Below are 12036 nucleotides of genomic sequence, written 5' to 3'. Positions count from 1 at the left end.
TGAGAAATAGTTTTGAGACCTGGAATTGATTTCTTCTTGTTTGTTTCTAATCCCTGGCTATTTCCCAGAACTGACCCACACATGGTTTACTGTTACTGTCAAAAAAATAGGCAGAATCTGAAAATATATACAAAAAATATATAAATATCTGAGTTTACCTGTCACAGTTAATGATTACACCCTCCACCCACCTATGAGTAGTTTACAAGGAATAATAATGTATCTGCCTGTGATCCCTAGCAGCCCAGACATTAGTGTAGTGCTCTACAAAGAAGCTTTCATCAGGTTCCTCTTACATAAGGGAGTGAAGTTTGCTGTCCTGAGTGGGTGTCTCATCATCTACTGGTCATGATGTCAATGCCTGGGACAAGAGGTCAGCCTTATTGATTGCTGTGCAAGCACCAGCAGCCTGTTTATTCAGATTGGGAACTCCAAAAAGAAGAAGCTGCCTGCATGCATTGCACTGAATCAGCATGGATCAGAGAAGATACCACTCCATGCCAGTTGTACTGATACTGGTGGGCTTTCTGGTGGGCATCACCCCAGCTGTCAGTGGACTGGTCAGGGAATACTATGTGGCTGCTGTGACAGTGGACTGGGATTACAGCAATGGACAAGATCCAAGGTAAATTCTTTATGTATGTCATGGAGCAATCAGATATCTTGCATTGGAGTCAGAAAACATATAGGGGGATCATTATTATTAAATTACCCATGATTCAGTTTTGCAGATTTGTACAGATACTAATTTGTTTACTATTTCTTTATTAGTTTAGTATTAGTTTATTAGTATTTAAGATTCATACTTTTTTACATTTAAATCAGGATTATTTTGATCAGTAAAAATCAACATGGAAATAATGAAAAAATTAAGTTACTGTTTAACTTATTATAACTTAAAATACATGTAGGTTTGTGACATTTTAAATACAAATGATGCTGTTATTTTTATTGTGGTTATGTGTGCATCATCCAGGATTTTTCTTTTTCTTTGCTTTCTTGCCTGAATGGAATAAGAAACAAACTATGACTATTGGGTTATATAGGATACTGCCTGTGTGTTTTTCTGCATTTATTTCATTGCCTTCCATAATTTCAATGCAGAAAAAGCACACAAGCTGCACTTTTCATTATTATTATTATTATTATTATTAATAATTAACAGGATTTATATAGCACCAACATATTACGCAGCGCTGTACATTTCATAAAACATAGAGATTGTGTACTCTATTGCTGTTTATTGCATTTTTTAAGTTGTTCATGTTGACATGTGTTGCATTAGGGCAGACTATTTATTTGTCAGGAGCTACCCAATATATTATAATGCAAGGAAAAGACAGCAACATAAAATTTAAGTTTAAGCTTAGAACAACACATCAGAATTCGTGTGTAATTCTTTCAAAAACTGGTGAACCTTGTTTGCTATTGGCAACAACTTCTTTTCCAAAAATGTTTGATGCATCATGTACCAAAGTTTGAACATGCTGTCAGATTTTGCTAATACCCCATTTAGGTAGACATCACCTCCTCATGCAGATGCATAATTTAGGTATAATTCTTGCATGATGAATTCTGTTTCCATATGGGTATGTTTAGACTGGCAGTGAGGTTGAAGTTCCATGCTTCCTCATTCCAGTAAACCTGCCTGGAAAGAAACGCTACATGCAGCTTCTGCCATTACACTAGGAAATCGTAAATGGCTTTTCTCTGTTATTTTCATAATGTTTTACGTATTGGTGTTTTGGTAAAATTTGTCTTCAGGAAATATTGTTAGTAACAGTTAAAGTGTATGTGAGCTAAAACTTGTTTAAAATAGGGAATGAGAAGATTACAAACTACTTTCAACATCTAGTTAGATTCACACTTTCCATTTGCCCCAATAGCCATGGTCAATGAGAAAGAAAATTTTAGTGTTGTCACCAGAATGTTTCCATGGGCTATCCAAAACTAATTAGAACTAATTTAAAACATCCGAAATTATGCGCGGAGTTTGCATGTTCTTCCCGTGTTTGCATGGGTTTCCTCCCACATTCCAAAAACATGCATTTAGGTTAATTGACTTCCCCCCAAAATTGACTTTAGACTGTGTTAATGATATATGACAGAGGTAGGGACATTAGATTGTGAGCCTCTTTTGGGGACAGCTAGTGACATGACTATTTTGTAAAGTGCTGTATTATAAACAGCAGGGGTGCCCACACTTTTTTGGCTTGCAAGCTACTTTTTAAAATGACCAAGTCAAAATGATCTGCCAGCAATAAAAACTTGGACGTAATAACTCCTGTTATTTTGAAAGGCAGGGCTCCGCCATTCACTCGCATTGCCTTTGTGATCTACCAGTAGATCACGATCCACCTGTTGGTCACCCCTGATATACAGTATACATTACACTATAAAAAATCTGTGTAATAATACTATATGATAAAGTATGCATAACAACCCCACCCCCAAAAAAACACACAAAAGACACAAATTTAAACACATAAAATGCACAAAAATGCACACAACACATAATGAAACTGACATAGAAGGGTTAAATACAGTTTAGGGGTATAAATGACATATCTGAGACAAACTTTTACATGTATCATAAGATCAGCAATTAAATAGCTTTGATGTACAACTAAAATTGTATAAGAAGTTTTTGTTCCAGTTAGGTTTACAGTGTCCTTCAATCCTCTGAGAATATACTACTCATAACAAAATTAGAATCACCAATTCAGCTGTAAAATGTCCCTGAAACAATAAAATGTTGCCATCTACAATGAAGGGGAATATGTTCATGTAACTGACAGATTATTTTGGGCAGAGAACAGTCATTATGAAAAACAAAGCAACATTGTCAAAGAGTTTGTATTTTACGTCATGCGTTTAAAAAAATTCCCTTCCAGTTGATTAATTCAAAGATTACCAGTGCTGTGATTTTAGATGCATTAACACAATTAATTTATTCACAAATTAGTGGGTCAGCTTTAGATGACAATACACATATTATAAACGAACACATTTAAAGCCCAATGTTAAGTTTAGATCAGCTTTATCTTTATTTAAACCAGGGACATTAAAACAAAAGTGTGCAAAGTCTTTGCGTTTGTTTGATTTAAAAAACAGCCACAAGGGTAGAAAAAACAGAGCCCTACCAGCATACTTCAGACAAGAACCCTTGTTTGTAGATTGTAAGCTGTGTCTCTACAGGTCCAATACACTACCTGCTGGTTAGGACCCTATGGGTCCAGGTAGGGTTATATCACATCTCAGTAGACACACAGTATTCCAATTCTTGTAAATAATCACCTCTTTGTACTCTTTGAGCCGAATTTCATAAATCTCTCCGAGGGTGGAAAGGATACACTTTCATCAGTAAAGCTGGGTGATCCAGCAAACCTAGAATGGATCTGGTCCAGGATTTAAAACATGTATAACTAGAAGCAAATTACTTTGCATAAATCCATTCCAGGTTTTCAGGATCACCCAATTTCACTGATAAAAATGTATCCTCTCCAGCCTTGGAGAGCTTTAAGAAAGCAGGCCCTTTGTCTTTAGTTTATTTGGTCCTAGTCTTGCTCAATAAACTGTCCTACTGTTGGTCAATTTTACACTGCTGTATCATCTGCTAGCATCTAAATGTAGTATGATAAAAATTGGCCAATGCAAAACAGTTTTGTATCAGCAACAACATGGGCAGCATCAGCTAATGGAAAAAGTAACAAATCATTTTACAGTCAATGATGTGCTGCCAAACTACACTGGTATTACGACACCTTAACACCACTTGAACCCTTAGCAAATAAAACCTGTGCATATTCATCATCTATAGTAGCCAACAGTAGGAGCTCGGAAGTATGCCTACCACATGTTTTCTGCAGGGTTTTATTTCTCTCTTTATCTGTGTTAATGGGGTTCAAAATAATGTTACAGTTGGACACAGCAGTGCACAAATGAACAACCACTGCTGGGGTTTCTTGTGAGAAAGCCCAGCACTATATGTGAAAATACTAGAAGTCACTAATGGGGAATATCTATATTAGATCATCTTATAAACTTGCAAACATTAGTAAAACCCTATTGTACCTTTGTTTTAGAAGTAACAAAACACTTTTTTCTTACCTGTAACAACATTGTAAAAGCATAATAAAAGTGCAAACATAGCTATGACTATTTAAATTAGGTTTACCATCCAAATAGGTCTATTTGTAGAACAGTGAATCTGACCTTCACTGAAACATTTATAAAGAAGATTCACTGCTTTAAAAAAAGACCCCTAAATGTATTGTGATTTTTAGTTTTAGAGAAATGACACTGACATATGAACTGTAATAGAGAATAAATTTCTTACTAAACAGCAGCAACAAACTAAAAACTGTACATCAACATAGCACACATTTCTGATGAGTTTCCAAGTGTCCTGATGATTGTTACAATGGGACAATATTAACAATTTGGCTTCTTCTGTGTAGAATTACTGCAGCACTAAGCAAAGAGCAATGAAAAGCTAACTAATACAGGAAGCCTGTGGGTGGCTACTGATTAGCTACTGTCTACATAAATAAATAATGCAAATAAAACCAAAGTCTGACATTTTTTGTACTGCTGGTTACACTGTAATAGCAACACAAATACATTTATAAATAAATACTAAAAAGTGAAGCCTTAGTTTGGTCCACAAGTATTTTTTCCACTTACCAAACAGATATGACAATCACTTTCAATTGTTTATTGAAGGGAGTAAATAGGAGAAGTTTATTGCTAGGGGTTATAGGCATTAGATTGGTTGCTTCATGCTGCTATTGACTTCAAACTTCTTCCAGTTGTACTTGAATATACTGCTTAACACTGAACGTGGATAAGGAAATCTACACTTACTATTAGTGCCCACATGTCACAGTGCTTGTACCCGCAAAGTATGCAGAGAGCACAGTGTTTTTCCAATCCCTTTAGCTGGGTGTACCATCCATCACTTTCCAGTTACCATCCGGCTGTATTTTTAGTTGGTTACTGAAGAGTTGGGTCACAATAAAGGGGCTGCCACTCGCCTACAATTTCTTCCCACCCGGTTTAAAACAAAATACTGTCTTGATCACTGGAGCTAATGCTTTGTCTGAGCCAACCTTGAAGTTAATCTTCATTAAAATAGTCTGAAACTATTCACAACCAGTGGAACACGCTATTATTATATACAACACAATGTGTAGGGTATGTTGGTCCTTAGTATGTATTATTGTGTCCCTTATATTGCTGATCAACAGGAGGAAAAGTTTGGTGATCAGGGGGAGGAAAAAATGCCCAGAGTTGTTAGTTAAAGGGATTATAAATACCTGGTGGTGGAAACATTGCTGCACTGGGGGGTGGACTTGTGCTTAGCCAGGTTGGGGGTATTAGAGGGGGTCTGCGGTGTCAGTTAGGCATATTGTTTGCATGATTAAGCATAATGAGTGTAGCAAATGCCTACATTTGCACAACTACACACAAATGTGCCCCCTGGCTGCACATAATTACACCATCCCCATACAATCACACACACATGCACACAAATGTAACATCCCTTCCCCTACAAAGCACAATGTGAACACTTCCATACTTTGTTTCTTACGACTAGCTGTCCACATACAACATGGGTATTGTGCCTAGTGACAGGGTCCAGTTTAACTTTTCTGGGCCATACTTCTGCATGCATGTTGGGAGGAGATTAATGTACAATCTGACACTTTATCAAAGGAGCCGAAGCCAGGTGTTGAAATGGGTGTTACGCTGCAGCCTGGGGTGTGGTGGGGCGGGCACGCGTGCCCATTTTTTTTTTTACAAAGAAGTCTTTGATGGTCTGCGCCTCTGGCCGGTCCGCCCCCCGCAGGTCAGGGGAAGGACCCATGAAACACATGGAGGAATGAACAAAGATTAATTAGGAATAAAGAGAGATTTATGTATATGATTTTAAATGATTTAATGTGTATGAACAATTGATGTTGTATGTTAATCAATAAAAGTTTTAATTCATTGAAAAAGTTTTTCAGCCTCTTAAAGTCTCTATTTTTGAAAAATAAAATAAACATATGCGGCTCCCTAGGGATGAGGCAAAATTGTGTTGATAACACATAGATGGAGTGTATTCAACTATTTAGATATTGATTGCTTCCTACTACCTGTCAAATAGGAGATAGTGAACAGATCCATTTGGTCCAAGATTAGCTATTTTTTGCAAAGAGTTTTGAGCGGTAAATCTACTAGCATTCTAGTCACTTTTTGTTTTCCTCTAATTTTTTGTGTGCCGTTCATTGTAAAGTCAGTGTCACTGTAACATGTAGGATGTGGAGTCTACAGATTTAATGTAATAAATGTAAATCTTGTCACTTTCCAGGCACTAGAGGCCAAGTTCTCCCTATATTTAGGTTTGAAATAAGGCTCTAAGTTTCCAAGATGCTATGAACGCACCAGTGACTTTTCTATATACCGTCTGTACAATTGTTAAAATGGCATTAGCATGATACCTACCACTGTAAACATGATACAAGTATGATACATAGCGCGCAGTTTATTAAAGCTCCCCAAGACTGCAAATGATAGATATCATGGGAGAACCTAAGTGTTCCAGCAAACCTGGAATTAATTTCTCAACCACCATTTGGTATTATTTGCCAAATATTTTCAATCCTGGACCAGGTTTGCTGGATCAAACAGGTTCTCTCAAAATTCTTCTCCAGGCCCATAGAATCCAACAAAAAAGCAACAAAGTGAATAGACATCCCCTTCCCCGACACCTTCCTATTATGGACACATAAGTTATCCAGATTTGAGAACTCAAGTGTGCTACCTAAAGAAAAATTTGTTTTCAGAATAAAATGTCTAACGCAATGCAACCCATGGAAGACAACTGCCATGTGTTGTGGTATTGTTTGTAGCCAGAAAAGGGTCAGAGTTAGTTTGAGAATCACTAATGTGAGGTAGGAACTCATTCCAAACATTAGGGTTCCTACACAACACACCTTAGCATACTTTTACCAATGTTTATGATTTACACATTAATGCCCAACAGTTGAGATGAATAGGGGGATGTAGAAGGGGTCAACTCATGTTTGGTCAGGTCACTACATAGTCACAGACACCTCTTGTTTGACCAGTTTTGAGGTCAGAATTGGTCACCTAATGTATGTGAAATTAAAAATCACCACCTCTTATCTCTCTATTGGTTCATTGATAAGACCAATGTTTCTTAACCTTTTTTAACATGGGGGAACGCCTTGAAATAACTTTTAGGTTTTTAGGGAACCCTTACTATAATTACTGTATTTGCAACTCACAGTATATTAGGGTGGTGGTCAGCAAGAAGAATGGCTTACATTGCTGGCCATTGAGAAGAATGTCACCCTTACAGATAGCCAACCAGATAATTGCTATCTATTAAACTGACTTGAGAGTCACAAACTGCTCATTGCTCAAGGAATCCCTACCTGTGAGCATAGTCACCCTTGGATAGGGAACATATTACTATGGAGAAAAGTTAAAAAATATCTAAAGACTGGTAAACTACAATAATTACATTTTGGATTAGATACACTTTAACGTGGGGGATTTACTGGTGTGCGGAATTGCATTTTGTGTAATGCTACTATAAATATCTTTACGAGGCATTAATTTCCTCTGGCAATCAGCATATCCATAAACAAAAAGGAAATATATGGAAATAGATTTTCACATATTTACAGTATGAGTACATTTTGTTCGCAATTCCCCTAACAAGGACACAAATGTGTAAAGCATTTTTTAGAATTTTATTGGTTTTCTCTGCAATGTCTGATACCTTATAAATCTATATCTTTTTTTTGTTCCACAGTTCTGATAATGTGTTTAAGAAGATAGTTTACAAGGAATATGAAAAAGGTTTTATTGCATTAAAACTTGGCTCAAAACTGTCAGGTAAGGTCAATAAAAAGTTTTAATGGGTAATTGGATATATCTGTGATGGCAATAGTATATTCTGGCATTAGTTATTTGCTAGCTGTGCTACTTTGCTGCTTTTCCCCATTCCACCCAGGGCTCCTGGCAGGGAAAGTTATTTATGCAAATTTTTGTCTGATGAAGACGTCTGTATTTTTTGAAAAATTATACATATATATTGAATATGAGCAACATTATTCATTTCGTCGCATCCACCTTATTTATTTTGTTTCAAAGTAGTTACCATTATATATTTATATGTTCCCGGAAGAAGCAAACCAGATCTGTAATATGTGTTGGAGAAATATTCAATAGGTGGGCTGCTGGGTTTACAACTATATACCTTTTGGTCTATTTCATTATATTCCAATTTTATGTATAATTTTGATTGACCAGCCCTACTTGGATGGTGCATTGAGGTTTTGAATTATGTACTTTAAATATTTATTTTATGTTTTATTCATGTACCAATAAAAATTTGCTGTTTTTTTTACATTATCATTTTGTGTGGTCAGATGCCTCTAAAATCCCATACCTACATTTTCCTAAACATTTTTGTTTCTGCTGTCTGTGTCCCTGCTATGTCAGCCTCTTTGTATTTCCAGGTGACTACTGGTGACCACGAGATTGTGCTTGTCTTGGTGAGGGGAGAGGGGTATTATTAATATAAACACATTTTCCTACCTCTCCATTCAATTGTTTATTAATATGTGGGCATATTATGGGCCCAGAGACATGGAACTGCCATTGCCAAATCATTGTGGCTAAAACTAGGCAGGCTTTCATTTCATATCTTCGGATGCCTAAAGTATGAGTTATTCAACTTTACTCATATGGCCTTTGAAGGTATGGAATATGAAATGTGTAGCAAATTCTTTTAAACTAATAAATTCTAAATTATATCTGACTTGGGTCTGTTTACGTGCCTATATAAAATGTTTTTACAAAAGATTGATACATTTTTAATGGAATTCGAATAGAAAGACCCCACATAGAAGTCAAAAAATGTTCAAAAAGATTTGTCCCGTGAAATATTTAGACCGGGAAATATTCTTGTTTAAAATTGTTGGCCGAAGATCTTTGTTCGTTTTTAAATCATGAGGTCTCTTATTTACTTTTTTTGAAGGTGGGCCTATTTTGTTGATTAGTGTTTGCATACAAGATGTACAATCAATGGGTCTGATTCAATAAAGCTTTCTAAGGCTGGAATGGGTGAACCTGAGTGATCCACAAACATGGGCTGAGAAAGGCTGATTTATTTACAACTTAAAATTGCAATTTACTTTACTTTTTATTGTTTTTAATTAATGTTATATCATTAATGTTTTGCAAATGTTTACTTTGTCACTTTCAACTTTCATATTGTCCGTATTTCTGTAAACTTTAAATTATATCCCAGAAATGTTAAAAACTGTAGAAATTGCTAGCTTTATTTTACCGTTACTTCTATAAATATTGTTTTGTACTCTTTTAGGTCAGCACATAATCTTCTTATAATTGCATTTCCTACTGCTTAAATCCCAAATCTTTCTTATCCAGGAACCCCTGCTGTTAAAGTATTTGCTTCTGGTGATGGCCATACACTCGGAGGCTGATAGGCATGAGACTTTTAATTACAAGCTCGCATATATATCATGGTCAGGGGGAATAAGTTGGGGGGTTGTTTTAATAAAACTGGGAGGCTTTTATTAAGCTGTAATGGCTGGAAAATTCCATTCTAAACTATGTAATATTGCAGTGTATTGGTCTGCTTAACAAAATAAAACTAATATGATCTTATAAAAAAAAGAGAAGAGATATTCTCTCCTACAACTGAAAGTCTTGTTAAGGACTTGAAACCTTATCCAGTAAGGAGTATTGTGTATTCCTGAATGTAAACTCCTAAAAAGGGCAAACAAAATGAAAAAAAGTATTTAGTAAATTACTGCAATACATGCAGATTACATCCATGATATGAAATGCTGGAAATAATAATGTTCTCCATGTTTCTATTTAGGTATCTTGGGACCAACTCTACGTGCTGAGGTTGGGGATACATTAAAAGTTCACTTCAAAAATATGGCTACAAAACCTCTCACTATTCACCCACAAGGAATTTCATATGGAAAACTTTTTGAAGGTAATAGAGGTGTTTTTACTGTTGTATGTTATTTTAGAACGATTTATACTTCAATATGAAAAATGTATTGTTCTAGAAGAGGTTGTTTTTTGTATTTTGGTTTATGACTTATTTAGATGTTTGTGATGTGGTAACACACACAGCACCCCAACACACCTTGTAGCATGTTGTAACATATGGTAATGCAAGGTAGTTGCGGAGCATTGCACTCAAAAGAAAAGGCTTGTGCTTTTTTAAGCATGCTAGGGTTGGTGGTGAACTTATTTGATTTCAATGGGCTATTTTAATGCGATGCATGGTAATGCACAATATAACACATTTTTTTTTGCTTTGCTTGCATGGTATTGCTCAGGTTGTACAAAAAGTAATACTGTTGGAGGTTTGTTGGCTTAAGGTCATTGGGCAGGGTCTTACTGACACTCATATATGTTTGTGACTGTTTTCTGAGCCACATAGACTTGATTCAAATGCCCGTACAGATTGCCACCACATACTTCAATGGACCTCATCTAAATCCACAAGTATTTTAGATCATGAGTGTGTTGCAACATGTAATTGGTCATAATAAGGCTTCAAAATGGTTGCAGCAGTATTTATTTTAGTAAAAAATAAACCCATATATAAATCATGATAAAAGTTTATTATACACAGTGCTCTATTTAACCTACATTTAAAACATTCCAAGAGATTTGTAGCTCTCATTCATGTTTTGCACTATTTAGAGCTAAAAATGTTACCCAAGGCTACTGCTGATAGCCAAGGCATGACAGCAATTTGTACCTTCATTGTTATCTGACGGTTTCTTACAAGTCAACAGTTTTGCTGTTAAGAGATGAGAGGTAATTCATGTTTTCTGTAATTTACAGTAGAAAATATAGAAAATCACAGACTAAGCTCCAGAAGTATCTATAGCAGTAAGTCAAACCCTACTCACATAACTGTTTGAGTTACTGAATCAGAATAAAATACAAGAAAACTAGAAAAGGTTTTTTTTTTGGAGGCAATAAATTATGTATTGTAGTCATACATATATACATATATAGTAAAAGCTTAGCAGGTCAAACAATAATAGAAAGAGTTCCACGCAGGGAAAACTATAGTATATGGTCTACCTCATTCAACATATGATCTCCTTATAATAAGACTTGATATGAATAAGAAATGATATAAATTTCTTATGGTAAGTTAACTTCCTATTTCTTTTGTTAACCTACAGTAGAGTATGTGTAGAGTTGGTAGCTCAATTGTCTAGGTGGTTATATGATGTTTGTTGGATTTTTGTGTCACAATTATGCACATTATTGTGCAAATAATTGCTTATATTTTCTCTTGCTTTGTTCAAAGATCATCAAAATGAACATGAAAATTTAAAAATAAACAGCCTCCATGTTTGTTGCTTAGCTTATTAGGTTTAGTGAAGTTATCACTGAGGATTGGTACTGAAGCCTGTACTCTATTCCAAACAGGCTGGTGAAAAGTGCTGTAATAGCTTCTCAAAAACATAATAGCACCTGTCTTAGTACTGCTTTCCAAAGCCTTCTGCCTTGACTCAGACTGGCTCTTGGAACAAGTTATGCAAATACAAAATGTCCTGATGGATGGTTCTCGGTCTGGAAAAGTGGGCATTCCTAAGCAGACTATAGTTGGCCTCATAAAAAAGTACTGAAAACCAAAGAATGAAAGTGGTGGGACAGAGACAGTAAGGGAAGGAAAGAAAGGCTAGATAGATGCTACAGCCAGGGAAAGAGGTAAGCTCTATTAGACTTGTTAAAGCTTCTGTAACACACTGTGAGCAAACTATTCTAGTACAGAAAAGAAACCAGTAGAATGTTTACAAAGTATAGTGGAAGTTTCTAAAACAAAATAAAAGCACAATAGAAAAAAAGGCATAAACCTTGTGTTAAAATTAATCTGTTCAGTTATTCTTTATAAAAAAAAAAAACAATAAAAAAGTTACAGTAGCATGACATCACTGCACAGCCCAG

General features: G+C 35.6%; 1 protein-coding gene across 1 annotated transcript in view; it reads left to right on the top strand.

Annotated features, from left to right (window-relative positions):
* Nucleotides 1–296: 296 nt before the first annotated feature.
* Nucleotides 297–12036, top strand: part of F5 (coagulation factor V) — a 45833-nt gene continuing 34093 nt past the window's right edge. The window contains exons 1-3 of the mRNA XM_072414088.1: nt 297–625; nt 7829–7911; nt 9929–10051. Of these exons, the coding sequence (XP_072270189.1) occupies nt 474–625; nt 7829–7911; nt 9929–10051 (358 nt within the window). The 5' untranslated portion in view covers nt 297–473. The remainder of the gene's footprint in view (nt 626–7828; nt 7912–9928; nt 10052–12036) is intronic.

The sequence above is a fragment of the Pyxicephalus adspersus genome, chromosome 1 (genome assembly GCF_032062135.1).
Source record: "Pyxicephalus adspersus chromosome 1, UCB_Pads_2.0, whole genome shotgun sequence".
Taxonomy (NCBI): Eukaryota; Metazoa; Chordata; class Amphibia; order Anura; family Pyxicephalidae; genus Pyxicephalus; species Pyxicephalus adspersus.
The sequence above is the reverse complement of the archived record's forward strand: the minus strand, read 5'-3'. Positions and strand labels throughout refer to the sequence as shown.